Genomic DNA, 27771 nt, shown 5'->3' with positions numbered 1-27771 from the left:
GCTCTGCCACTTCCTGACAGTACGCCCTTGGGCAAGCGGCTTAGCCTCCCTCAGTCTCAGTCAGTCCTCCAGAAAAACGCGACCAGCACCCCTTCTCTGCAGGCCTGACGGGAAGATTAGGTGAAACATCTCGAGCGCCCAGCACACGGTAAGCACCAAAGTATGGGATTCTTCCCATTCTTCCTACCCTTCGACTGCTCTGCTGGGAAAATGTTCGCTTAAATACCATAAAAATGGCATTTCGAGAAAGTGAGTTTTCTACGTTATACTTAGATACATAGTTTAAAATAGAAAACGTTCCAGACCTCTCAATTTACATACATCAGGTGCAGGATTGTGAAAATTTGGACTCAGAGTCATGAAACACCTGAGTATATTCATCGCTGGGATGCAGCGGCAGAGCACAGACTTTCCCCTTTTGCTTTTTCACCAAAGAACAATTTCCAGGGACAGGCGAACACTGGCGGCCGCGCCCTCACTGCGGCGGGCAGGCCAGCGAGGAGACAGGCAGGCGTCGGGCGAAGCTCCCTGCGAGCGAGCAGACACTGCGGACTCCCAAGATGCAAAAGGCTCTTCTGGTTATGAAGAGGCCACTGAAGTCACTGCTATCTTATCAGCAGCCAAGGAACAGCGTTTTCCAAGAGTGGCACCCAAACCTCACCCTTAGCCAAACCAGAAAACGTTCCCAGCTGACGGTGGAGACGCGGCAGGGGTGGGGGGCGCGGTGGCAGCTCTCTGCCAGGTTTACAGCCAGGCTGCCTCTCGGTTCCTCTCCCCCCCTCCCCCCAAAAAGCCTGTGGTCCTCGGCCCATGGAACCCTGCATAAGATGCGGGTGTCTTTAGTTTTGATTTTCGTCTTCCCATTTGCCAAAAGCTACCTCATTATCTGTATTTTTCCCTTTAGTCCTTAAAGAAACATCTTGTTTCATTTAAAACTCCCTCCACGTACATAATTTCTATTGTGATGATTCTCAATGTGTCTCTGAGAAATTCTATCTTCAAAGGAGCGATTCTTGAAAACGCGCACACACACAATGTTTTGAACAGACTTTCACAGGGGGTCACGTACCCCCGGAAGCCCGCCCCGTGTGAAACCTGGCGGGCGAGGCGGCGGCAGCCACGTCAGGGCGTTGGAGTCGTCCCGCCTATCGACCACCCGCCGGCACACGCACACCCGTCTCCGCCTGCAGGGTCCCTGTCGCCCTCTCTGAGGACCGCAGGCCTCCTTACCACAGAGCCGGTGGAGGGACTTCTCCGAGTAGGTGTCGCGGTCACAGCCCTTCCCTATGTGGCTGGTCTCCAGCTCCACCGTCGCCTGCACCGAGGCCACCGACGCGTCGCAGGTCTCCAGGCGCAGGCTGGGGAAGAGGGCCAGCGCGCCCGTGCCTGGCTCGTACTCGACCCTGTCGCTCCACCCTGAAGCGGCCGCACGTGGGCAGGAGGGGAGGGGAGACGCACGGTCAGGCTGCCGCGCCACACGGGTTTTGAGAAAGGGGCGAGGGCAGACAGGAGGCGGCGCTCACCTTGCCAGCCGGGGGTGCAGGTGGGCTTAACGCTGATCTTTACCAACACGTCCTCCGCTGCCCTCTTCTTCCCGCAGTCGTAGGCCGTGACGGTCAGCTTGTACTGGTGCTCCTTGCCGTACTTCAGCTTCTCCGTGTTCTTTATGTAACCTTCCGGGGGAGAAACCCGAGTGAGACGGCGGCCCGGGCGGCCTGCACTGACGCCGTCCTCTGCCGGAGCACCCGGTGTGTGCCGGCAGGCGGCAAGCCTGCGTCCGCGACGCCCTCGCAGCCCGGCTCGCCCGAGCCGTGCAATGCAGGCCCCATCGCCACAGGCCCCGCCGCTCAGCTCCGCTGCTTCCTACGGACCATTTTTGTTTTTATATTTTACTTAAAGATGTACAGATGAAAGAATAAGACAAAATAATTCAAGTCCTTCAAGTGTTAAATACAAGATCAAGCTTCATTAAATACTTCTTGCTAAAAGATTTACTCTATGAGAGAGACAGACAGAGAGAGAGAGAGGGAGAGATTTCCTCCCCCACCCACGAGAAGAGAAGCCTACTTTTGACCCTGAGTACAGGTGTCTGGGACCCGTTTGTTGTGGACAGGATTTTAGCAAAGATCCTGGCCTGTGCATTAATGATGGAGACATTGTATCACCCTGAAGCCTTAACCTCCTGAAGTTAAACTCTAGAATGAATTGATTCTGTTCAATTACTGAGAAAGGAAGGCATCTGGCAATGAGGTATAAACCTTCACCTTAGAGAACAGGCAGAGGATTCAAATCTGATGGAGAACAGAAAACAGGACCAACAAAAGCTCCGGCTCATGTGGATGCACAGAGATGGAAAGGTGAGACGGTAAAAACATGGTAAACAGGGGATTTTTATTAGTTTGGTGGGAAAGGAAAAAGCAACGTCCCAGCAGAGAACACAGGGCTTTCAGGGGGCAGTGAAAAGCTGGCCACATTTGGTTTCTGCTGTGGACAAAGCATTCGTGTGTGCCGAGGGTCAGCGCTGAAGTCCTAACCCTCAGGGCGACGGTACTAGGGGCGGGCCCCTGGGAGGCGTTTAGGATTAGGTGAAACAAGGTGTGGGGGGACCCCCACATCGGAATCAGCATCCTCATGAGAAGAGGAACAGACCAAAGAGCCCTGTCTCTCCCACCACGTGAGGACAGAGAGAGCCAGGGAGCAGGCCCTCAGGGGACCCTGAATGGGCCGGCACCTTGATCTTGGACTTCCCAGCTTCTAGAACTGTGAGAGAGAAACACCTGCTGTTTAAACTGTCCGGCCCGTGGCGTTTTGTTCTAGCCGCCCGAGTGGACTAGGTCTCCAGCCTGTGAGTTTCACTGGAGTACAAAGTTTGGGTTTGAAACTGGTAGGCTCAGGAGGAACAGCCCGCCCGGGGGTCCCCGTGGTGCGGGAGCCCCGCCCCGCCCTCCTCACCGTCTTTGTCAACAGTGAACGGCACGTCCGGAGTGACGATTTCATAGCTGCAAATCTGGCTGAACTGAGGGGAGCAGTCCGCATCCACGGCCTCCACCCTCAGGAGGCTCTCGTACCGCTTCCCCTCGACGGCCGTCGCCTGGTAGGACTTCTCCTTGAACACGGGCGCGTACTCGTTCACGTCGCTCACCTGGATGTGGACGGTCGCTCTGGAAGGGGACAAAAGCCCGTGCGCTTTGCTTGCTTTTCATCCCCCGCACCAAAAAATGGTCTGCCCTATTTTTCTGCTACCTTTTATTACATTTTATGAAGATAAAAATTAAACTACTCATTTATTTTTTATTTTTTTTATTTTTATTTTTTTTTTACTAGGTGTTTCCTGCATGGTTTGTCTCCTCAGTCATTGTCCAAAGGACTCTGAGAAGCTGTAGGAATATGCAGGCGCAGACTCAAGGCCCGGCTTTCTCTCCAACGTTGTGGAAAGGGACTGTACATCACTGGGCGGAGCCCTATGCTCCCCTACGCCACCTGGACAGAGCCCGGGGAGAGTGACCTCCCGGGGTATCCACGTTGGTTAAACTACTCATTTTTAATTTAACGTGGAGACAACAGAAATTTAAAGCAGGAATTTGTATCGATTCTCCCAGGTCCTAGGAATAAGGCAGCAGGTAAGACCACAGTCACATCAAATAAGAAAAAATGGGATTTTCTTTGCCAACATGGGCCCTGCCATGCAGCAGGGAGAGAAGCGGAATCAAACCTCTGATAGCTCCCTAATCACAAAGTTACAAAGAGCTGGGTTCAGAAACCACTAGAGCCAGAGGAAGACGGGGAAAGAAAGAGAGAGGGGAGACAGGAAACTAGTCCTGTCCGGCCTCCAAGGGACAGAGGCCGTCAGCGACCCGTGGCTGGGCCACCGGCTAGTGCTGATCCCCCAAACACGGGCCCTCAGCGTTGCCCGGCCTGGTGAACCCCGTGCGGCCAGGCTCCACCTGCCAGCTCGGGGGCGGGAAAAGGAAGGCGCCGCCGGACCAGCTCCCCAGACGGGAGCCTGCGGGTCTCAGGTGCTGCTGGTCAGGGTGTGCCCCGGATCAGACACAGTCTCTGACTGAAAGCAGCTCTTTGCGAGGACGGCGGCGTGTAAAAAGTGCGCAGGGCGGTCCACCGGCACGCGGCACCCCAACGTTCACCAAGACCCTCCACCCCCACAGCCAGCCACCCTGGCCCTCGCGATGGCAATGTGACACCGCATCACCCTCGTGCCCCTTTCCTTAGCAAATGCAGAAGCTGGGACTCCACAAAATTGAACCTGCCTGATGCCGAGGGGCAGGTAAGTGGCAGGGGAAAGCCCAGAATCCTAGGCCCCCGTCTTGCCCAGAGCCCCCCCGTTACGCCGGCCACCCTCAACGGGCAGGAGGGGCGGTAGCACCCGGGCGGGGCCCACACCCCTCGGCTTTCTTCGACCAGCTCAAGTGAAGTTCGTGCCTTCGGAATTCACAGGCAAAAGATAAATGCAGCTACAAAACATCCTCCTAGGGGAAGGGTAGGCTTTTCGTATTTTCACTGTGGGGCCTGGGCGCCTCGACTAGAGTATTTGGTGGGATAAAATCACTCGCATCCAGTTACCCAGCAGCGACTACGTGCCTGGGCCCAGCGGGGAGCCGTGCACGAGGGTCTCGGGTCCCACGGCACACACCCTCCCCCGGCGGCTTGCTTCTGTACGGGGTCCGCTTACTTATGGGACTTCTTCGCGCTGGCGCTGCCGTCCGGCCCCCGGCCGCAGTCGTAGGCCTGGATGGTGAACGTGTAGTCTTTCTGTAGCTCACAGTCTAGTTTCTCTTTGGAGCGGATCAGTCCCTCGCCCGTGGACTTATCCACCACCACTGCGTCGAAGGGGACGTTCTGCCCGTGAATTTTAAATCCACAAATCTCACCTGGGGAGTCAAAGCAGCGCAGGTTAGCATTCCTGCCACGTGTACCGCCTGCGCGGTCAGTCCCCTCCACCCCCGTCGCCCCCAAAGAAAATCAAGGACAATTCGGCAGCCAGGGGTTGAGAGGGTCTGTGGACAAAGCGGGGGCGCCGGGCTTTGTGACAGGGTCAGTTCTGGGGCTTTAGTAAAAAGAAGCATGTTTTGGCTTTCCAAGCAACTTGTTTAACTTTGCATCCATTCATGCAGGAATACAAAAGAGAGGAAGAGGAAGTGTAGACAGGCATTTCACAGGAGAACTTAGGACCACTCCAGGGTCACGTGAGCTCGTGAGCAACCAGCCCAGGCCTGGTAACCCGAGAGGCTGCCCCGGCCACTCGGGAGAGCTGGGCAGCTGTTTTGGTTTGGACCAGAGAGAAGGCTATAAAATGCACAGTTAGGTGTCGAGAGAGGAAGAAGCGTGAGATATAGGTTCAGCACCGTAATTACAGAAAGTCTGTCAAAAAAAAAAAAAAATTCAGAAGAAACAAGTCTTCCTGTGCAATGAGCCTGGCTAAAATTAGGGAATCAAAGCAAACTACTGAACGAGAAAGGTAGAAATACCAACTTGTCAGGCATCCATTTCAACAGCTAGCGTCTACCGGTGAGATGCAGCGTCCACTACAGGGAGAGGCTGGCTAGACTGTCCCTCGTCTTGGACGTCATCCTGCCAGACCTGGAGAGGAAGCCTGCCTGGGGGCTCAAGGGCCTCTACCAGCTCAGGGAGGAGTAACAGTCTCGGTTTCCGTTCTTGGCCATGGGAGAACAAATGTAACTGTTTTGATGTACACAGAAAGCTTCACAAAATGTATTTCACATAAAAATGAGACAGAACTCTTCCAAATTTATTTACAACTCATAGAAAATGGTTACTAAGTGAATCTCTTAAGTTCAATTAAGTAAAAAATGTACAATGTTATCCATAGTGTTCAAATGGATGTCTGATTTCCAGATATTTCTAGCCAAGGGTTTGGTTACATACAATTTCCATCAATATATTTAAAAATAGAAACAAAGTAGGAGAATAAATGGGGGTAAAAGAGCATGACAGCTTCTTCTGTTTAAGGGCTGATTCCCAATTTTATGAACAAAGTTAGTGGGTTAATATTCATAAGAGGGGTAGAAAGAACCCTTTATCACCTTCTTTGGTGACTGTCACCTCAAAACTCTCTAAAGGGAGAAAAGATAAACCCATGTCAGTAACACAGGAAAGAATGAAGACAGAACAATAAGGAAAAAAGTCAAAGATGCACATGTCACACAGAAAAGCTGGACACAATTTGACAATAAGCTCAGTAGCCACTTGCTTGAGTTGCTATAGCAACACTGGACCTCCAGTAACAAAGTCTCTCTTCGAATCCTACTTACCACCAACTACTGCTTAGGTTTTGAAATTACACCCACCTACCCTTAAAACACTGCTATGTCTCATGCCTCCCTCAGAAGCGTTAGGGCTTCCAACGAATACTTTAATGATGATAACTTAGATGTACACCTATTTGTTCTTCATAGTTTTCAGATTTTCATTTTTAATATAAGTTCCTGTGGTTAGAGTCTAGTAACATTCAATTCACCGTTAGGTTAATGAAACAAACAGTTGGAGCAATGGGTTTTATTTTAATCCTTTGTTCTCGAGCTGATTAAATAGCAGTGTTTCTCATCTAATCTTGGCTCTAACCCAACCAAGGCAACAAACAGAAACACCTTTTTGCACAGAACATCTGCTTAAGTGGGAACTGAAACCAGACTCCACTCTAACGGCGGTGTTGCTACAATGGCCACTGTCGATACTGCGAGAAAACGCTAGCCCGCCGAGCCCGGCTCGCCTGGCCCGGGGTCCCCTCGGTGGGGGGTGAGGCTGTGCGGAGGCGCGGAGGCCAGGAGCCCCGCCGCCCCCACACCGGGCGCCTTCTCTCCCCTAAAGGCATTGTGGCCTGAACCCCCTTGTTTGTTTGTTTGTTTAATGATTTTACCATAGAGGTGTATGTCCCGGATAGTGTTGATTCATTTTGCTTGTTTCTGAGGTTTGAACAATGGAATCACACCGTATAGAACTTTGGGGTCTTGCCTTCTCACTGCAGTTGGCGTCTGAGGCCAGTCGTGGTCCCGGACGGCGTGCGCAGCGACCGCGCAGCAGCCGCTCCCCGGCAACGCGACAGAGAGCCCACAAGCCAACCCGGTGATGCGCGTCAGACGCAGCCAGGCATGAGGCAGGCACTCAGCAACGGCCGCTAAGGCCGCAGTCCCCTTCCCTTGGGTGCCGACGATGCCGCCCACGGTGCCGGTTTCTGCTGTCTGTGAACACGCTATGATGGCTCTTCCCGTCTGTGGCGCCTGCTGCGCCCACGCGGTGTCTTTCTCGACCACCCCGGCCGGTGCCGTAGCCACTGGCTACACAGGGCTGCGTCTAATTAAATTAACATTCACATTAAAATTAAATATTAAAAATTCAGTTCCTCCGTCGCACTGGCCGCCTTTCAACAGCCGCACGTGCCTAAGAACTCCCTCGTGGGAGTGCAAACGCCAGACCTCCTCATCACCACGGCGAGCGCCAAGGACGGACGGACGGACGGACGGAGTGGCCCCAGTCTGGCAGGCCGCCTTGGGCCGGCGGGCCGACTCCACCGGTGTCACATATTTGAACAACCCGCGTGCTAACAATTATTTTTATCTTATTAAACATCATTTGGTGGCACGAGGAAATTATGTGAAATTCAAATTTCAGGACTATGAGCAAAGTTTTATTGGAACACGGACACTTACTAGTTCTGCACTGTCGACGGCTGCTTTCCCACGACAACAGCAAAGTCATGGGAGTCACTCACTGCCAAAGAGACCACAGGGGCCGCAGCGCCTCGGATCCTTGCTGCCCAGCCCTTCACAGAGACGCCGGCCGAGCCCGGCTCCCGGCTCACACCTACGAGCCGAAGGGCGGGCGTGGACGCGTGTGACGGGCCCCCAGCTTGAGCTGATTCACTCTATCAGGCTTCGCGCTTGAGCTGTGTACCGGTATTGCATGATGCATTTTAAAATAGGTCAAGTTGCCCATCTTTAATTCAGAGGAAACGTCTGTTTCAACTTGCTGAGAGGACGACAGTGAGGTGGCCCTGTGACCTGAGCTGACCAACTGGCGTGGTGGCACGTGCTGTCCTGACACAGGCCACTGTGCAGGGAGGTGCAGGTTTAGGCCCTGGATCAAGCGGGTGACGCCGCGCGTTGCTGAGTGAGGGGTTAACAACACTCATCTCTCAGGTGGTGAACCTGACTCAGTTTCTGTGAGGAGTGAGCGGAACTGTCTGCCAACAGATTCAGCTCCCCACATCGCTCCCTTGAGGCTTCGCGCTGGGAGGACGGGAGGCAGGACATGGAGTGCGGAAGGCCGTGGCGCGCTTTGGCGCTCCGATTCTGTACTGCAGGTGTTCCGGGAAGGCTCCCCGGATAAGGTGACATCCGAGCAGAAGCCAGAAGAAACTAAAGAAATGCAGTCATCGGTGTAGAATTTCAGGGAGAGGGCTCAGCGAGTGCAAAGGCCCGAGTGCAAAGGCCCGGCGCAGGCTGGGCCTGGCCTGGCTCAGGAAGAGGAGGTCTCGCTGCAGGCCTGGCCGAGCAACGGGGAGGACGGGCGATGAGGTCAGAGACCTACCCTGAACCTATGCTGGCTCTACCAGAACTGCAGCTTGTCCTCCAGGTGAGAAGGAAATGACTGGAGAGTTCTGAGCAGAGAAATACACGTATGTCTTACATTCTGAGAGACGCCATCTGGCTGCTATGCAAAAAATCAGTCTTTAAGACTGCAAAGATGGTTACTGGGGTAATCCCAGCGGGAGATGCTGAAGGCCAGAACCAGGGGGCCACAGGGTGGAGACAAGTGGTCAGATCTGGGGTATGTTTTGAAAGTAGGGCCAGGGCCGTGCGATCATGAGTGAGAAACCTCAAGGGCGATGCTGCATTCGGCCGGCTTGGCAGGGCCTGGGGAGGAGGCTTGTCCTGTAGCTCTGACCCTGCAGCTGTACTACAGTTTTTGAAGGAACAGTGTCTGAAAGGTATTATCAAACGTGAGAACATAAATTATTTGGCGCTGGCCGGGTGGCTCAGTTGGTTGGAGTGTCGTCCCGCACACCAAAAGGCTGTGGGTTCAATTCCCAGTAGGGGTGCATGTGGGAGGCAATCAATCGACATTTCTCTTTTACATCCATGTGTTTCCCTCTCTCTCTCTCTCCGTCTCCCTCTCCTTCCTCTCTCTCTAAAAATCAATAAAAAAATAAAATATCCTTGGGTGAGGATTTAAGAAGAGAATGTAAATTATTTGGATGCTCATTATGTATTTCTAGGCTGCTCTCTGAAAGACTGGATCTATTTACAGTGAGAACAGCAAAAAAAAACAGACCGGCATCTTTTCCACCTGCCCCTGGTTACGCTGAAGTTGGCTACTCGGATGGGCCGCACCAACCGATCTTGGCGCCTCAAACCCACGGGCACTTACTGAGTTGCCAGGCAGGCTGGGTCCCTCCAAGCCATTTTGCCAGGTGGCCACCTGCACAGCTGGCGCAGCACGGGCCCCTCACACTGGCTGCAAGACCCACATGTCGCCGCTGAGCCGTCACCTGCACGCCAGCCAGTGCACGCCTGTCACCGGCCCATCGCGTCACCCCACCTAGAACCGCGACGTGAATGAAGGAGGCGACTCCAAACGCAGAAAGGCCGGGGCGAGGGAACGAGATGACACCTGACGGCGGCTGAACTGAGGCGGCGTCTCAGGAAAGACTTGGGGGCCTTCAGGAGGGGGACCAGCGACTGGAACCCGGCTGGACCGGATACGGAGCGGGAAAGAGTCCACAGTGACTCCCGGGCCTTTGGCTGGCGGTGCCCGTCAGGGGTCAAGGCTTAGGAGGAAGGCAGGCGTCCGGCGGCCGCTCCACTTGTCCAGCGTCTTGCTCCCGAACAGTTTGAAGCCAGACACTAAGCTGTTTCGTCCGTGCAGAATTCAGTAGATATGTCTGACAGAGAAAGAGCTGTCCCTCAACGTAACTACAGTAACGTTGCACAGCCCGCAACATCGCCGACGATTCCTCAGATGTTTTCACAGGCAGCGTCCTGCTGCCCCTCCAATGGCAAGTCTTGCTCCTCCTCCCTCCGAGCAGGGACCCACTGCTGTCAGTAACGCCCTGTTCTCCCAGGAGCTGAGCTTTCAAGCTTTCATGTCGTCACTGACTCATCCTGGTTCCCTCTCCCCTCCATCCCTGACGTACAGCTACATACACAGGACACTTCCATGCGTGCAGTTACATACAATACGGTGACCCCCTACCTGGGGAGGCGCGTCCCCACCCCTTTGCGTTTGCAGTCCCCGCCTAGACTCCCCTCCTCTCAGCGGCAGCCATCGCACCCTATGCTCTTGCTGCCCGGCCTGGCCCCGCAACGGACCACGGGCACCCGTTCCGCGAGGCAAGCCTTCCTGAGAGCCTGCTCCCACCACGCCGGAGGCGCCCCCAGGTTCCCGACGGCCTGCCCAGCTGCAGGCTAGCCTTGAACAGACCGAACCCTCCCCATCTCTCCCCGCCTTGTTCTCCTGAGATCATCTAAAACTTTTATGCTTTGCGTATTCTCCAGAGGCCTGGCATGGTTACTACTATGTAATCATTCCTGATCCCAAGCCTTCCCTGGAGGCAACCGCATCCAAAACGAGCTCATGCAGTTGGTACGACACGTACGACGCTTCTGTCCTGGTACCCAGATGCGCGCTTAAAACTGCTACTCAGCTGACTAATGAATGCCTTGTATTTTGGTAGTTTCAACACACAGAAATGGCAATCTCATGTGGCTTAGCCAAAGGCATCCAATGCATTGCTACAAATGCAACGTCAGCCCCTTGCACGCGCTGAGAAGGCAACACAGGGGGCGACGCTGGTGCGCCGTGGCCAACCCCATCGGCCCTGCTCCAGGCGGGCGTCACATGAATGACAGAGAGCACGGAGAAAAGGGTCCTAGACCTACAGTGGTTCCAACTAAACAGCCACGAGAATGAAGTCCCCGTTCCTGCCCTGTAATTTCTTTCGGATTCTCTTTCTACGGTAACTCTTTAGCTAACCTTGTGAAATCTCTGTACCCGGTCTAGGAACACAGGAAAGGACGCTGGGATAAAACCACCTTCCAAAAAGAAGAGCCTCAGAAGAGGCGGGGATAACAACGCGGGGTGCTCGGCGTCTCCCACGGGCAATGCAGAAGGAACAAATGTCAAAAAAGGCAACAATGGGGCCTGTGTAAGGGGTCAAGCTTTTAACTCCCCATCAAATACACAAAATGGACAATGCAATTTCCTCCCCACCTCTACTTAGGCTTTTGGCGATTAAGGGAAAGGGATTGAATAAGAAGTCTCGTCAGTTTGCCTTGGCTGGTGCGTCTCAGTGGACTAAGCACCAGCCTGTGAACCAAAAGGTCACCTGTTAGATTCCCAGCCAGGGCACGTGCCTGGGTTGTGGGCCAGGTCTCTGGCTGGGGCATGCAAGAGGCAACCAACTGATATTTCTCTCCCTCCCTTCACCTCTCTCTGAAAATAAATATATAAAATCTTTTTTAAAAAATATAGTCATTTTAATTTCCTAAACTACTTGACAAATACCAAGACTTTGTTCTATTTCACTGCAAGGAAACATCTGTGCCTTCAACACAGATGTCTGATGAGTGACAATTTACACTGCACTTTGGTGACTAAGCCGCCAACGTTACCATGTATTTATTTCAGAAGTCTGACAAGCCATCTCCGGTGGTTACCCACACGCTCCCGGGATGGGGTCAGACTGCGAGCCAGGATGTTTACGATGTTTTGAAGATACTGTTATGAGAGCCGACCCAGGGATGAATTGAGGCTGGAGTCGGACACCTGGCCGGGAGGGCAGCTCCGCCACTCACGAGCTGCGTGATTTTGGGGCAACTCATCTGTTCCTCCTGCAATATTCAGAGAGCGGCACTCAGTCCCAGGCACTGGCCTGGGTACAAACCACAGGACCGTGGACAGCGGACACTCTGGCTGCAGAAGGAGTCAGTACAGAACTCCTGACTGTGAGCGCTCCCTAAAACGCCTGCAACGTCAGGGATGCGCAATCTGCTCAAAAACATAAGCTGATAACCCTACTCGAGTGACTCCCACTGCGCTGAGCTTCACTCCCACAAGAGAGGGACAGAGGTAACCACTGCACATGGCACACAAGCGCGGCGGGGGCGGGGGAATGTGTGTACGCACGCACTCAAAATCGCGTTTCTTCCAGAGGAGACCCACATGCAGTGCTAAAAATGATTCAAATCTGAAGGAAGGAGGGAACATCAGGAAGATCCCCTTGGCTACTAGACAAGCGCTGCGCGCGTCCGCAGCACAGAGCGCTTCTCCGCCCGCCTGGACCTCTCTCCGAAAACCCGTGCGCGGGTCAAGCCGCTGCTGCAAGCAGCCCAGGCCGGCTCTCCGGCCACTTTCCTGAAAATGGGATGTGACACTCGGAGAGAACAAAGAACAAATGTATTGCTTAAATAGCTCTTCAGAAACACATTCATTTCCCTCCATTTACACGCGGTAAAATTAATGTACCATCTGATCTATACGAGTTAATTGAATTTTTCCTTATTGATCCCTAGACACACGGCACACACCAACATGAGAAATTTTGTCCTGGAAAAATATCATGTAACAACCACTTTTTTTTTACTATATACTTTATTGATTATGCTATTACAGTTGTCCCATTTCTTTCCTCCTCTCTGTTCCCCTCCACCCAGCACCACCCCTCTCCCCAGCATTCCCCGCTCCCCTTAGTTCATGCCCATGGGTCGTACATGTAAGTTCTTTGGCTTCTCCATTTCCTATACTATTCTTATCCTCCCCCTGCCTATTTTGTACCTACTATTTATGCTGCCTATTCCCTGTACCTTCCCCGCCCCCTGTTCTTCCCCTTCTCCTTCCCCTCTGATCTGCATTTCTGTGATTCTGTTCCTGTTCTAGTTGTTTCCTTAGTCTGTTTCTGTTTTTAGGTTCAGTTGTTGATAGTTATGAGTTTGCTGTCATTTTACTGTTCATACTTTTTGATCTTCTTTTTCTTAGGTAAGTCCCTTTAACATTTCATGTAATAAGGGCTTGGTGATGATGAACTCCTTTAACTTGACCTTATCTGGGAAGCACTCTATCTGCCCTTCCATTCTAAATGATAGCTTTACCGGATAGAGTAATCTTGGGTATAGGTCCTTGTCTTTCACGACTTTGAATACTTCCTTCCAGACCCTTCTTGCCTTCAAGGTTTCTTTTGAGAAATCAGCTTATAATCTCATGGGAACTCCTTTGTAGGTAACTGTCTCCTTTTCTCTTGCTGCTTTTAAGATTCTCTCCTTATCTTTAATTTTGAGTAATGTAATTATGATGTGCCTTGGTGTGTGCTTCCTTGGGTCCAACTCCTTTGGGACTCTCTAAGCTTCTTGGATCTCCTGGAAGTCTATTTCCTTGGCCAGACTGAGGAAGTTTTCCTTCATTATTTGTTCAAATGAGTTTTCAATTTCCTGCTCTTCCTCTTCTCCTTCTAGCAGCCCTATTATTTGGATGTTGGAATGTTTAAAGTTGTCCCTAAGGTTCCTAAGCCTCTCCTTATTTTTTCGAATTTTTGTTTCTTCATTCTGTTCTGGTTGAATGTTTATCTCTTCCTTCTGCTCCAAATCATTGATTTCAGTCCCAGTTTCCTTCTCTTTACTGTTGGTTCCCTGTATATTTTTCTTTATTTCACTTTGCAAAGCTTTCACTTTTCCCTCCATTTTGCACCCATACTCAACCAATTCTGTGAGCATCCAGATTACCAGTGCTTTGAACTGTGCATCTGATAAGACTGGCTATCTGTTCATCACTTAGTTCTATTTTTGGAACTATTTTTGATCTGTTCTTTCATTTGGGCCGTATTTGTCTCAGTGCACCTGTTACATTGGGATGGGTGGAGCCATAGGTATTCGCCAGGGCAGGGCAACCCAGGTAGCTGAGTTGTGATGTTGTCTGTGGGGAAGGGGTCCAAGAGGGAACAAGGCCGCTTGCTTGGCTCCCTGCCAGCTTTCAGTCACTTCCCCCACTACCTACAAGCAAAGTGGGCGCTTCTGGTGCTGATTCCTGGGTGGGTGGGTTTGTGTACGTTCTGGGATCCTGGGGGTCTCTCCAACAGACTCTCCTGTAAGGCTGGGAGTTTCTCCTGCAGGCAAAACCCTCACAGGTTTTTACCTCCAGAGGTTCTGAGGCTCTCTCTTCCCACTCTGGAACCCGGGGTTTCACGGGCTGTCTTGTTCCCCAGCTGTTCTTCTGGGCTATCTGCACGCAGATGTGGGACCGCCCGGTCTGCCAGCCGCTGCCTTGCCATGCATCCTCTCCGCCCCGGCTGCCCGTCTCCGCCCCTCCTACCAGTCTGGATGGATGTTTCTTTCTTTCTTTAGCTCCTTGGTTGTCAGATTTCCATACAGTTCGATTTTCTGGCAATTCTCGTTATTTTTTGTTTTTAAATTTGTTGTTCCCCTTCTTTAGGTTGTGCGAGGAGGCAAAGTGTCTCTACCTATGCCTCCATCTTGGCCAGAAGTTATAACAACCAGTCTTTAAAAATCAGCTCACACCCTGACCAGTGTTGCTCAGTTGGTTAAGAGTCATCCCGCAAAGCGAAAGGTCTCGGGTTAGATTCCCAGTGGGTCAGGGCACATGCGTGGGTTGCAGCTTTGGTCCCCAGTCAGGTCATGTGCAAGAGGCAACCAATCAATGTTTCTCTCTCGTATCAATGTTTCTCTCCCTCACTTTCTTACTCCCTCCCCTCTCTCTAAAAAAAAGAATATATTAAAATAAATCAACTTCACAACGTGAACGGTGACTCTGAGGCAAAGAAGGGGTGGCAGGGCACACTTCCGCGCCTGTCAGGGAAGTTACTATGGACACAGCTAAAGCAAGAACCGCTCTGATGTGCAATGTGCTATTAAATGTTAGCAGAGTAGCAAATTCCCAAGCAATCCCAGATTTGTCGCTATCGTCAGGTTACAATCTTATGAAATACCTCCACTTTAAAAATTTATCGAAAAGGAAAATCTGAGCCAAAGGATTTCTCTGTAAAGCCTGCGCGACGTTTTCAGATAAAGCTCTGCAGGTAACCGACACCGAGGTGGTGCAAGGACGACCCTGAGCTGGAATTACCCGGGTCCTTCCTCTCATGAACCAGCAGCACCCGCAGGTTAGAAGGGCAGAATCTCAGGGCCCCTAGACCCTCAATATCCCAATCCACATTTTAACATGACCCTCAGGTGCAATGTGTGCAGTGACATTTGAGATGCACTGGCCTAGGTGTTACGTGTCTGATGACATCAAGACATGGGATATAATGATGCGATGAAATATCTTGCTTTTCAACAAGTACAGGCTTTTAGTCAGGAGGCCCCAACTATTAAAATAAACAGGAAAACATATGGTGCCCGGGAGCCCCAAACTGCCCTCAGCCACCAAGACACTTCAAGAAAGGGTGAGAAAAGATCCTGGCGCTTCCCACCCAGACCGAGTGCCCGAGGGCACCAAGGACGGAGAGAAAGCCCGCGCTGCTCCTACCTGCGAACCGCAACGGGGCGTCTTTGTCCAGGGCGATCAGCGGGGGGTCCAGGAGCACGGTATTGTCATTTTCGGTCACTATGCCGTGATAGGTGGGCTCAAGCCACGGCTTGTGCTTGTTAGCTTTAAAAAAGGAAATACAGCCGGTCAGAATATTTTAAACTGAACTGTTTTTGAAGGTATACATCTATTAAAATAATACAGCTCCCACTGGTCTGGAAAGCCACACTTGTATTTTTTGTTGCCAAGTCTGGTATCAAGATCTAAATGGGATGAAATGCTAAATTGCAGAGTAAGTACTGGAGAGACCGTCCGAGTCCAGGAAGAAACCAGATTCCGCTCCAGAAGCTGAAGGAGAAAGACTGAAGGCCAGTAGACAAGCTCGAACCGTTTTCAATCTGTCACAGGGGAGTCGCAAAGAATGTCACGTCTTTATGACAGTACAGTAACACTTATTTAAAATTAGCATTACAAACAAAAATGTACAAAAAAGATGCAAAATTGACAAGGCTTATGAATACAAAATTACAAACATAAGGTATTAAAATAGAACGACAAAATGCCCATTTCCTAAAACACTTGACTAGGAGTCAGGCTGCCTGAGGGGTCAGATTCCAGCCCTGTCCCCTCTTTGCGCAGTGCGTGACCTTGAGCTCTGACTGACCCCTCGGTCTCCCTTTCCTAGTCTGCAAACCAGGGCCCCCCCACACACACAGAGGGCTGGGGCCATAACGAGAGAAGTGAGGTTTCCCTTCTGGACTGGGCGCTGTAACTGCTACTTTTGTTTCTAAGGCGAGATGCGTGCTGTCCGGGCAGGTGCTTGCCGGGTACCATCCGTTCTTAGTTCCAGCTCCTCCTGTTTTGCCTGGGGCCTGGCTCTGTCCCCATCACAGCCACCACTTCCACTCTGAGCACCCCGCTCCCCGAGCATTCTGAGCTCCATGTCACAGATGGAACCTTGTCATTTTCTTTCTACTGTCACCTCGAGCGGTACCAGTTTGCGTTACACCGCGGGTCACGTGTGAACCACGGGACTCCTCAATTGAGCTGATCTGCCTGGAAGGCAGGGCGCGGAACTGCGTTTGCAGGTAGGCAGCGCCTATTTGTTGAATGAACTACCCAGATGCTTTGCCAGGAGTGCGAATCAATTCAGAAGCACCTGAAACTAAATGCAGATGCTTAACCACCTCCAACACGACGTCACCGGGCCAGGACACTATCCCTCTGCTGCTATGCGATGACCATCACGAAATGACAGGAAAACATCACCTGTGTTCACTCCGCCGCCGCCGCCGTGCACACATAAGGGCTGACGTCTGGAAGCTACCAGCTCTCTGATGGACACATGGTCCGGCGTTGATGACACCACACCGAGCCCTCGGCCCACCCTGGGCCTTCGCTTCCAAAGTCAACCCAGACCCAGAGGACTCGTTTAACGGGTACAGAGTTTCAGTTTTGCAAGAGGACAAGGGTTCTGGGCATGGGCTGCACAACAATATGAATGAATCCACCTAACGCCGCTGTGCAATTGAAATGGTTGCAACGGGAAACCTGGTTATACACATTTTCCCGCATCTGGAACGCCACACACACCCCAAACGCAGGCGCGGCCATTCCCCTCATCGCTGCCGCTCACCTGGACCGTGTATGACAGCGGCGGAGCGACCGCGCCCACTCTTGCCCTCCCGCACCGACTCCTCCCACAGCAGCCGAGGGGTCTGATCCCAACGTGTCCTCAGAGTCCTGCGCTCACAGCCAGCCGCTCACACCACCAAAGAGCCACCGAGGGCCCCTCGGCTTTCGTGTATGCGGGATCGATCAACCCACCTGCCTATCATTATTTACTGTATTGGGAATGAAAACCCAGATAAATTTTAGTATTTTTTAAAATTCATTAAAAAATCCATTAAAAGTTAACATACCAATTATTTTTATGAAAACTACCTTTTTTAAAAACAAAGTTTTTAAGTTTAAAAACTAAGAAGAGGGGCACCGCTTCCCATTCTGGGAATCTCCCTACTGTCCGGCTTCACAGAAGCCAGCTGGCCTCCCGCCTCTGTGACCCGACACGCCGCCTCTAGAAAACTCCGCCGAGCACGCGTGAGAATGGGGGGAAGGCAAGGTAACGTCTTCATGTTTATTAAAATGGCCCTAGCCTCTCGGGTCCCCTGCCACAGTCTCAGGTACAAGTCACCGTGCTTCAGGTCTCTATTCAAATGTGCCCTCCTCCAGCCAGGGCAGCACCTGCCGCCGGGCCCCCATTTCTTCCTCTTCTGCCGCTCGTCCGCTCCTGGCCAGCCCGGCGCAGGCCGGGCAGCGGTGCCAGCCTGGGACCCTGGGGCGGGTTCCCCGGCTTCGGCCACGGGCCTGTTTCCTCATCGGTGCACCGAGGACGGGAGGAGCGCCCACCTCACAGGCTGTTCTGTGATCAAACCCATCACATGCAACAGGCTGGGACAGTGTCATATACAGGAAATGCCACCAGGTGCTGTTGTGTCGTTACCTTCTCCTCCTCTGCTCAGACGTGGACAGACGGGATCTGGGCGGGCATGACCTTTTGTTGCCTGCTAATCAGTGTCCCATCACTCAGGAACTACCTGGCCAATGAACGAGTACATAAGGAACCTCGCAGGTAGTACAAATAAACTCAGCATCCTGGTTTGTGAATTCTCTCATAGAGAAGAGAGTTTGGGCTGAGAACTAAACAGCAGGTATCATTTGGTGTTTTAAACACTGGGAAGGTGGTATTTTTTTGTTTCTGGCAGGTGGATGTCCCAAGTGAGACGATGAGAGACTCCGGAGGCCCTCGTGCGGCAGGCCCCGGGGGATCTGTGCCCAGGTTACGGAGGGACCGGCTCTGATGCCAAACCAGGCCAGGCCAGAAAGGCCGAAATTTAAAGGGCCTTTGGCAAACATCTGCCCCCCACACAAGAGCGGCTCCCGCAATGCTTGGTAAAGGGGAGACCGCGGAAGGTTAGGGTCGGCCGGCCCTCCCCGCTGAGAACGCTGGTGCGGTGGTGCCGCGCGGGCACCCCGAGTCGGCTGCAGTCTTGGGTCTGGGAGGCCCACTGGACACAGAAAGTTCTGGGCAGGCCAAAGGCGGTTCCTAAGGCTGCCACGCCCCACTGCTCCAGGCAGCTCCCCGCCCCGCGTGCTATCTCCCGGGCTGGGATGCAGGCGGCGGGTCATTGTGGGTGTGACGCTGACAAACAGGCCCCTGCGCAGAAAGCCCTCTCAAACCGCCACTGCTTGTCACTCATCTCTCCTTTCAAAACGCAGAAGCTACTATTACGTCAATCTACTGCTGATAATGTACCATTAAGAGCAAGAGTCAATCCCCATTTGTTTTCATATTTAAGGTTTTATTAATAAAATTGGAAGCACAGCAAATAAAATTGAAGACTATTCCAATATGTGAGTCCCAGGAGGAAAGGAAAAATACTAGGCAAACTGCAGGAGCCCTGGGACAGTAGAAAATATAAAAGGTAGTAATATGAAACGTGTATTTCTGCTACACTAATGGAAAGGCCTTGAGCTGAAAATGGCCAATGGTTCAAGGCAAAAAATAATTTTGCAGTGATACTCCCAGTTCTTTTTATTTTTTCCCCAGTCTTCTAATTTTACAATTCAAACTTCCTAAATTGCTCCTTTAGGCTGGCGGTAGAATGAAGAGATTTGGCAAGTTCCAAAGACTGAACTTTTAAATATTTAATAAATGATATTTTTAATATTTCATCACATTCAATTGGCATGATAAAATATTTATGGAAACAAGTGACTGATGTTTCTGTAATCATCCAAAAAAGAACCCACAAATAAAGGCGAGAGATCACCAGCCACAGGCCCAGGAACGGGCCACCCACGCTGCAAGTCCGATTCGTTGCTTCAAATTCTGGATCACAAAAAAGCCAACACAACTTGGAATGGCCTAGTCTTCATTAAAACCGGGAACTGGCCAGGCAACCGATCATGCAGACCTTCTGTAGACGTGGGCTACATCCGGGGTGCATGCCTGTCACTCTAGGACATGGGTAGTTTTTGTGGTCATGAAATCACCCTATTTAAAAATCAAAGTGAAAAGAATACCATCGTCAACTTCAGGGTTTATTTTTTTAAACAGATTTTATTTATTTATTTTTAGAGAGAGGGGAAGGGAGGGAGAAAGAGAGGAGGAGAAACATCATGGTGTGGTTGCCTCTCAAGTGCCCCCAACTGGGGATCTGGTCGCATGCGCCCTGACTGGGAATTGAACCAGCAACCCTTTGGTTCGCAGGCCGGCGCTCAATTCACTGAGCCACACCAGCCAGGTCAGCGTTAACTTTAAATACAAAAACTTATACCTTCCTAGTACATCCGAATTCTGTGGGCAAAAGAGAGGTTGCCCCCTTGTCCGCGTCACACAAGTTGCAGACCCCCAGCAAGGAGGTTCCAAGTGTGGCAGCCCCAGCACCAACCCGGCACCAGAGTTCTTGCCTGACAAGTTTGTTTACAGAGAGAAATCCACCCTTTCGAAAAACAAACTTAGTGTGTGCCTCTTCTCAGTACAGAACACCTATGTTGGTAATATATGCCCAATAACAAGATAATAATAAATAACGACAGCTATATGTTTTAAGAGACTGCAGGCATTTCACCGGTCCATCTCAGACACTTCCATGTTTTGTTTGCAGGTTGAACGGTTAACCTTGGTCTGCCAAAAGAATCTGCAATTAAGAAACACTGCCACTAGGTGGCGATAGGTGCCTTGGAGTACATGCTGCAAATGACAGGGCTTTAATTGAAAAATCCGGCTCCTGATTTACTAAAGGAGCAGCATGTAGTCTGTTAGCAGATCCCTCATTAAAGGCAATATGCATAGGAAAGTGTCTTAAACCATAAAAGTATGACATCTCCAGCTGATTCTTTTTTTCTCAAAAAACATCTAAAATGAGTAAATTATTCATACAGTTCCAAAATAAAAATATAAAAAGGCCTATGTTCTTTGGACTCCCTGAGCACTGTCTCCCGTCACGGGTTCCCATTTAGAGCAGATCGCCGCGGGTCCTTCCAAGCGGCCTAACGGCCATGGGCTTTCGCTCTGCTCAGGAGCCCAGGGACTCGGCGGTGTCTCCTCAGCGCCCTCTGCTGCGCACAAGCAGGCTGCCAGGTGCCGGGCTCCCGGGAAGCAAGGCGCCATTTGTCAGGGGACACAAATGTGTCCCGACCATCCACATCCTAAAGTGATGTGCTCTGATCGCAGGGTGAAGCGTGGTAAAAGCAGGGCAGGGGACAAACTCCACGCTGGGGACCATGACACGCAGCCTCCCTCTCGGGGCAGCCAGGCCCCTTGCCAGAGGGAAGGAATGAGCCGCTGCAGGGCCCCTCCCAGTGGGAGCCGAGCCTTCCACCCAGAAGGGACTGGCTCACTTTGGCTCCTACCTCAGGGCCGGAACTAGTCACGTGGCCCCACCCACACCCACCAGGTGGGGAGGTGCAATTCTAGCTCATTCCTGCAAGAAACAGCAGGAAATGTCAGAGATCGACCCTGGGGACCATCAGAAGCACAAGCCGGGGGACCTCCCAAGGACAGCCTTAAAAGGAACATCCTTCTCGGGGAGTGTTTTTAAACAGAATAAACACACAAATAAGGCACAAAGGTAGAAAAAGTCTATGGTCCATTCTGGGACTTAGTGAGACTGCGATGAATTCAGGGGTGTGGGGGTGCAGCTGGGGCGCGGCCTGAGCCCTGTAACTTAGGGTGCGTGTCCCCCTTCTCTGCTACCTCTGTGAGCTCCCGCGATTCTCCAGACAGCAAGAAGCTGTCACAAGTGTTACACCGTGTGGTCTGGTAGGAAAGGCAAGAACCAAGTAAGTGAACTGTTTCTGACTCTAAGTAGCGGCAGGCTCTTGAACCGTCTGTGCCTGTTTCTACGCTGTAAGTCGGGCGTGGGACTTCCGTCCACACTGTTGTTTTGAGGATCATCAGTGACGTGAGAGAGCAGCCCACTCGGTGCCTGCCACACGGGTGCTCAGCGACTGTGTTGATCAATTCCTCTTAAGCAGGTGCCTGTTTTAGGAACAGCTACGAGAGCAGAATGACTGGCCGGGGAGACTCAGGAGGCGGTCCCATGACAACCTCCCTTTGTCTTCTTCCTCAGGGCAACCCACGGCTGCCGGAAATCCCTACAGGCTCGGGCCCTGGAGAGGCCTAACTTTATCCCTTCTGTTTGGCAGAGGAGAGAGGTAGTATTATACAGTGATACTCTTAAGCATAAAACAAAAGGCAAACAAAAACACCTGGCTTTTTTAACAACAAAGGAAACTTGTAATCAGCCACAGCTGGTAAGTGGGTATTTGTCCTTTTAGGATTGGCTTCACTCAGCGTAATGCCCTCAAGGTCCCTTCACGCTGCAGCATGGTCACCTTTTCACAGCTCAGCAATACTCCACGGCTTGCTCATCCATTCACCCTTCAAGGGCACTTGGGCAGCTGCCCCTTTTGGCTGCTGTGAATAACGCTGTCTCGAACGTGGGTGTACGAATGTCTGCCTGCAGCTCTGTTTTCAGTTCTTTCGGGCTTACGCTCAGAGGTGGAATTGCTGGATCACTCAGGAATGCTATTTTCAGTTCTTTGAGGAACTGCTAATACTGCTTTCTTTCCATTAGCAATGGCTCTGAGTTCTAGCCCCACTGACAGACACAAGGTCCAGTTTCCCCCCCGTCCTGCCACATGGGGTCTTCTGGGTTTTGGAGTAGCTGCTTGCGGGTGTGACCAAACAAGGTGTGTATCAGGAAATGTTTATCTTTTTGTATTACATAAGATACAAAAGTAGAAAGAATAAAATAGTAAGCCCCATGTATCCAGGACACAGGACCAATCTTGTTTGACTCACATACTCCCGTTCCTACCACCAGTTTCGATCACTTGAAACAAATTCCAGATATAACTCCCCCCATCAATACTTCAATATACAACTCAAAAAGGTAAAGACTCTCCTTAAAACTAACCATAATGGCATTATCACCTAAAAAATTCACAATTATTTAATATCACCAACTATCCAATCAGGATTCATAATTATCTGATTATTCTGGTATAGCATATAATTTAACTCAAAACACCTCTGTGTGTGGTATTTCAAGCTGAATTCTACTGTTAAGAAAGAAAAACTTGAAACCATTAATGACCCTTACAGAATAATGCTTTGGTGGTTTCCAGGACTTTCCCTTTTTTCACACTAAGTATGTCTATTACGTAGGGTTTTTAGAGATGTTCTTTATCAAATTGAGAGAGTTCCCCTCTCTTTCTAACTTGCTGCGAGTTTTTATCATGAATGGGTATTAGATTTCATCAAAAGCTATTTTTGCATTAATCAATGTGATCATGTGACTTTTCAAAACTTTCATTTGGTGGATTACTGACCTCAGAATTTTGAAATGGCCTTGTGCACATGGAATAAATCCCATTTGGTCATGGTATACAGTGCTTTTTATACACTGTAGGATTTGACTTGGTAGTATTTTACTGATGATTCTTTATTTAACAGCTTTATTGAGATTGTCATTTAAAACTTTTTTTCCTTGCCCTGGCTGGCGTGGCTCCGTGGGTTGAGCACCAACCAGCCTGTGAACAATCGGCCTGTGTTCTATTCCCAATCAGGGCACATGCCTGGGTTGCAGGCCAGGTCCCCAGCAGGGGGCGTGCAAGAGACAACCACACATTGGTGTTTCTCTCCCTCTCATTTTCCCGTCCTTGCGATCTGTCTGAAAATAAAATCTTTAAAAACAAACACACACAAAACAAAATTATTTTTCTCACTATATTTCAATTGTTTTGACGTGAAAATTCAACTGGCTTGAATATATCCAGTTTTGTATGTTCAACATCAAATACAACAGGTACTCGTGGGCCGCGGGCACCTCCCAGGGCCTGCGTGTACATGAAGACTGGCCCACAAGGTCTAGCTGCACTGTTAGCCAGGAGACGGCAAGTCACGCCACTATTTTTCAGAAGTCAGGGAGTGATTATCGCAAATGTGCTTTTAAAAATTAGGATTAAAAAACAAATGGAGTTAACATTTCTGATATTAAATCTGGCTTACATGGAGCACCCCCAAACCTGGAGACCAAATCAAGGGAGGTCCGCTGTGAAGTGGCGGGGCCTTCTGGAGCAAAGTTTGCTACCTCTTCGTGAACCCTCTCCGAAGGGAAAAGCGTGAACACACAAAATACAGGGCAGTAGCTTAAGGGGCTTCTGACACCTGCGGAAGCTGGTCCAGGCTACGGACTCACTATTTCCAATAGTGAACTACTGGCTGGTCCTTGGAAAGGAGGCACCTTCTTCTAGCACTGCAACAGAACCGCAAATCAAGTTGTGAAACTAGGCTTCTTTTATGCTGTGATTATCAAGTTTTATTGTATCTCAAGGTGTTTGGCAGTAACCTCTTAACAGTCCAGGGAGGAGACTTCCCCATGGGCGACCCTGGGAAACAGACAAGGGAGGAAACACAAATAAGGTGCGACGCTGTTGCATTTTTAGTTGAAGGCTAGAGACACTGGAAAGGGCCAGAGTAACAAAGAGGAGAAGGTGACACCGAGATGGCAGAGAGCAACAATGCGGAGGAGTGAGTGCGCGTGAGAAAGACAGAAACACAGTGCTTTCACTGAGAAAGAAAATAAAATGCCTTCCAAGAGGGCTGCTCCCCCTGTTGTTCCGCTAGTTACTTTCATAGGTGGGTCGCTGTGTTACACTGTTCAGGAGGATACATAATTAAACACTGTTACTTCACTGTTATGAGAAAGATCAAAAGAAACTACACCGATACATAGATGGACAGATGGTGAGGTGGGTGGGTGGGTGGATCCACAGCCAATATAAGGGTTTCCCACTGTAAACAAGTCCCAGGTATGTCCTGTGGAGAGACAGGTCTACCGTCTACCACCTGACCCTAGGCCATCAAGGATAGTGAGCCTTTTTTATTCATTATTACCAGGAAAAAATAAAATTTTAACAGAAGTCACCAACAAATGTTTTCTTAAATGTTTACATTTAAAGAGGCTACCCTTCAGTTATCCATTACTCCATTTTATAAAAAGTTACTATTTAATTTTCCAAAGCAACTTAATATCATATTCCCAAACTTTTCTAGTAAGCAAATGAAAACATTCCACTAGCAGGAAGGGCAGAAGTCAACTACTTTTCTAATTCAGCTGTTCTACTCAATATTAAAAGAGTTGCCCCATAAAATTAACAGGCCAAGCACCGACCCAAAACCCAGCCTGCGAGGCCAACAGCATCTGTATTCCTTATTTACTTTAGCCTCCTGAGCTCCACGAAGCTCATGTATCAACTGAAGGCCTCTCTTTAATGTCACAGACGTGATGTGGCTGTCACTAATATGGGAGGGAGCCTCGGGTCCAGCTGCAAGATTTCCAATGGCAAAAGCTCCTGCACAACTCTTCTAGAAGTCCCAAAAGGTGACAGGCGAGGTGTGCAGGGAAGGCAGTCCCCAAACTCGCAAGCAAAGAGGGGTCTCCCCGAGGCCCCAGCCTCAGCCGGGTGGGTCCACGTGGAAGTGCTGCTGGGCTCACAGGACCCAGGACCGAACACCCTGCAGCCAGCCCTGCTCCCCTGCCAGGGGCACAAGCTGAGCCCTAGGGCCAGGAGCCCTTAGCGACAGTATCCCTGGAAACAGGAGGCTCTCGGACTGAATCCCACAGCACCCCAGAGGGGACGCAGGTGGCGGTGTTTCCAGGCTGACCTCCCCAGGGAACTGGGGGGCCTTCTTTGCCCGGTGTGGATGGGCACTGCGTGGGCTCTGGGCTTCAGTTCGAGGGACCTGTGTGTGGTTCTCCAGCTCCGTGCCCGCAGGTGGCGGCTGTTCATGTGTGAACACTGAGGAGGCAGGCGTGTTTTAGAACTCAGTTTTGGGAGGAGGAAAAGGAGGGGGAGAGGAGAAAGGGATGGAGTTGGAGAATGTGTCTTCCTCACTCAGATGTCTGTCTCTTTGTAAGGAAGGACAGGAAACTGGAGAAATGTGACCTATAAAAAGATTAAAACTGGGATCCTAACAGACGAGGGAAGACCACATCGCAGAGGGCAAAGACTGTGCCCCTATCCCCAGGCCTCAGCAGTGTCTGTTGCTGGGATGGGGGGCAGAATATTCTAGCTGTCTTCCCTCAACGACACCGCCTGGGCCACACCCTGCAGCCTGAGCGGGTCAGGCTGACCTGGCTGGGCAGGTGGGAACGAACATCTTTAGACCTGACACACTCGCCGACAGAACAAACGTGAACGGAGGCCGTGAACAGAGGCACCAGGAGAGTCCTCCGGTAAGAGCCGCTGGGCCAGCTCACTTTTGCCTCCTTCAAAGCCTTCTTGCCCTCTGTGCACCCCGGCCCTGCAGAGCTACGCTGGCAGGGTGGGGGGCGGGGCGGGTGTGCGTCCCTGGCCTCCCTCTCCTGGGACCCTGACTCAATACTGGTACAGCTGTGTGTGTACCACTGGCTCCCTGCCTCTGCTTTAGCACAAGAGCCCCCTTAAGTGAAGTCACGTCGGGTGTGACTATTCATTCTTGGCAATGTGGCATCTAGAACTGCTCCCAGGCAAAGCGATGCAAAGCTGCGACCCTGATCTTTGGGGTCACCTGGCTGCCCTTCTGTACATGCTCCGCCCCCCACCCCTCCGCCCCAGGTCCCTAGCGTGCGCACGGCCCACCACCGGCACATGCTTCCAGACCCCTCCGTGGGCGCCCCCCCCAAGCCTGCCTGCTCCCACTTCCGGTTCCTCTCAGTCCTGCTACAACTGGCCAGCTTGTCTGAGGAGGTAATCTGAGTTGAGTACTGAAGAATGACAGTGACTTAAGGTACCCACACTTGCATTTTTACAAAGAAGTTCGACGACCTAATAATATAAAAGTAGAGAATAAGAAGAGAAAACCAAGAGCCCCGCAAGCTGGCGAAGGGAAGCATTTTTGGAACTGAGTCCTTCAACGCCTGTCCATTCCTATCTTGAATGCATGGAAATTATTCAGAGCACATGTGTTTTTATGCAGTTTTTTACAAAATTAAACCACAATGGAACCTGTCGATTTGTTGATTTGTACACGTTCAATTATCAACTCACTCTTACAATGCAAGTCGGTCAGAAATCCAGTTACACAAAAACATACGTGCCATGGTTTCCTAACACTTCCTATTTTGCAGCGTTATCAGAAAGCACAGGCCCAGTTTGCCCTTTTCTTTCTTTGTCATCACCACACTTGTCTTGAGTTAAAATAGGGCAGGGCGCTGTCCTGAATCCGTAACCTAATAGTCCAGTGGTGATTTCCAAGCTCTGTGTGCGTTTTTAGTCTCCTGACCTTCATCTACAATGGAAAACCTTATCATCTATAGCTCAGAAAAGGCCACATGGCATTCAAGACCTGCTGATGTGCACTGCGAAGTTCTTAACAGCTGTCGCCCAAAGTACTGCCATGCGCTGACTAGAAGTGTCTAATAAATCCCTGATAGCTAGTCAGAAACATCACTGTTCTGTCCTCGCTCCCCTACTTGTTGTTTCTTTATTACCTCCATTCTTACAGTATTAATGACAGCAAGACAAATGCTTTTACATAGTTCCTACATTATTAATAGAATAAGCGTTGCAACATTTTTCTTATAGCAAACACAGAAAATGAAACAGCTCACCCTTACTCTGCCATGGAGTCTCTCAAGAAGCACATTCATGTTAGAAAGAGAATTCATACGACCAGGGAACGGAAGCTCAGGGCTGGGAAGACGAGGGGGCAGAAGAAAAATACATACTTCCTTCCCTAAATTACTGGGGGGCGGGTTTTGAACCCCAGGGCACTGAAAAAGCATAGCCAGAATCGCCAACCTGCACTACGGCTGACCCTTAAGGACCGTGCCACGCACGGGACACCTGGCCCTACGTGGGAAGGAGAAGGACGCGCCAATGATTGTGGCAGTGATCAAGGACAAAATTCTAGGCTGGTTTTGGTGCCTGTAGAGGAAAAGAAATCACAGAGAGCTCGTGACGTTTTCACAAGAACAAGGTACCCAAACATTTTCTTTCCTGAGGGCAATTTGGGAAGTCACGGGGGAGCTGGAACCACGTCACTGCCAGGCGTGAAGCGCCAGAGCCTCGGGCAGAACTGCGGCAGTGCCTCCCGTCCTCGTGGCAAACGGGGGACAGGGACTGGATGCAAATAAAGACCGGCAGGCCTGTCGGTGTGATGACCGCCCGAAAGGTCACTGAGGAGTGAACCCTGGAACCTGAACA

The 27771-nt window shown here is 50.9% G+C and overlaps 1 protein-coding gene and 1 non-coding gene across 9 annotated transcripts in view; both read right to left on the bottom strand.

Moving 5' to 3' along the window:
- Positions 1–27771, bottom strand: part of CLSTN1 (calsyntenin 1) — a 61120-nt gene that overhangs the window by 17532 nt on the left and 15817 nt on the right. For 4 of the 8 annotated variants that reach the window (XM_054579791.1, XM_054579794.1, XM_054579792.1 and 1 more), the window contains exons 2-7: positions 15511–15633; positions 6060–6089; positions 4688–4886; positions 2953–3161; positions 1524–1673; positions 1231–1416 (exon numbers count right to left, since the gene is read on the bottom strand). In XM_054579791.1, the coding sequence (XP_054435766.1) occupies positions 1231–1416; positions 1524–1673; positions 2953–3161; positions 4688–4886; positions 6060–6089; positions 15511–15633 (897 nt within the window). The remainder of the gene's footprint in view (positions 1–1230; positions 1417–1523; positions 1674–2952; positions 3162–4687; positions 4887–6059; positions 6090–15510; positions 15634–27771) is intronic. The other 4 variants (XM_054579793.1, XM_054579797.1, XM_054579795.1 and 1 more) reach the window with 1 other exon arrangement.
- On the bottom strand, positions 3323–3526 carry LOC129075693 (small nucleolar RNA SNORA73 family). The gene has a single exon (XR_008529669.1). It is a non-coding gene; the product is annotated as a small nucleolar RNA SNORA73 family (small nucleolar RNA).

This window comes from Pteronotus mesoamericanus, unplaced genomic scaffold (assembly GCF_021234165.1).
Source record: "Pteronotus mesoamericanus isolate MK-2021 breed Mesoamerican mustached bat unplaced genomic scaffold, CSHL_Meso_final contig_557, whole genome shotgun sequence".
In the NCBI taxonomy this organism is placed as follows: Eukaryota; Metazoa; Chordata; class Mammalia; order Chiroptera; family Mormoopidae; genus Pteronotus; species Pteronotus mesoamericanus.
Note: the sequence above shows the minus strand (reverse complement) of the source record. Positions and strands in the feature narration are given on the sequence as shown.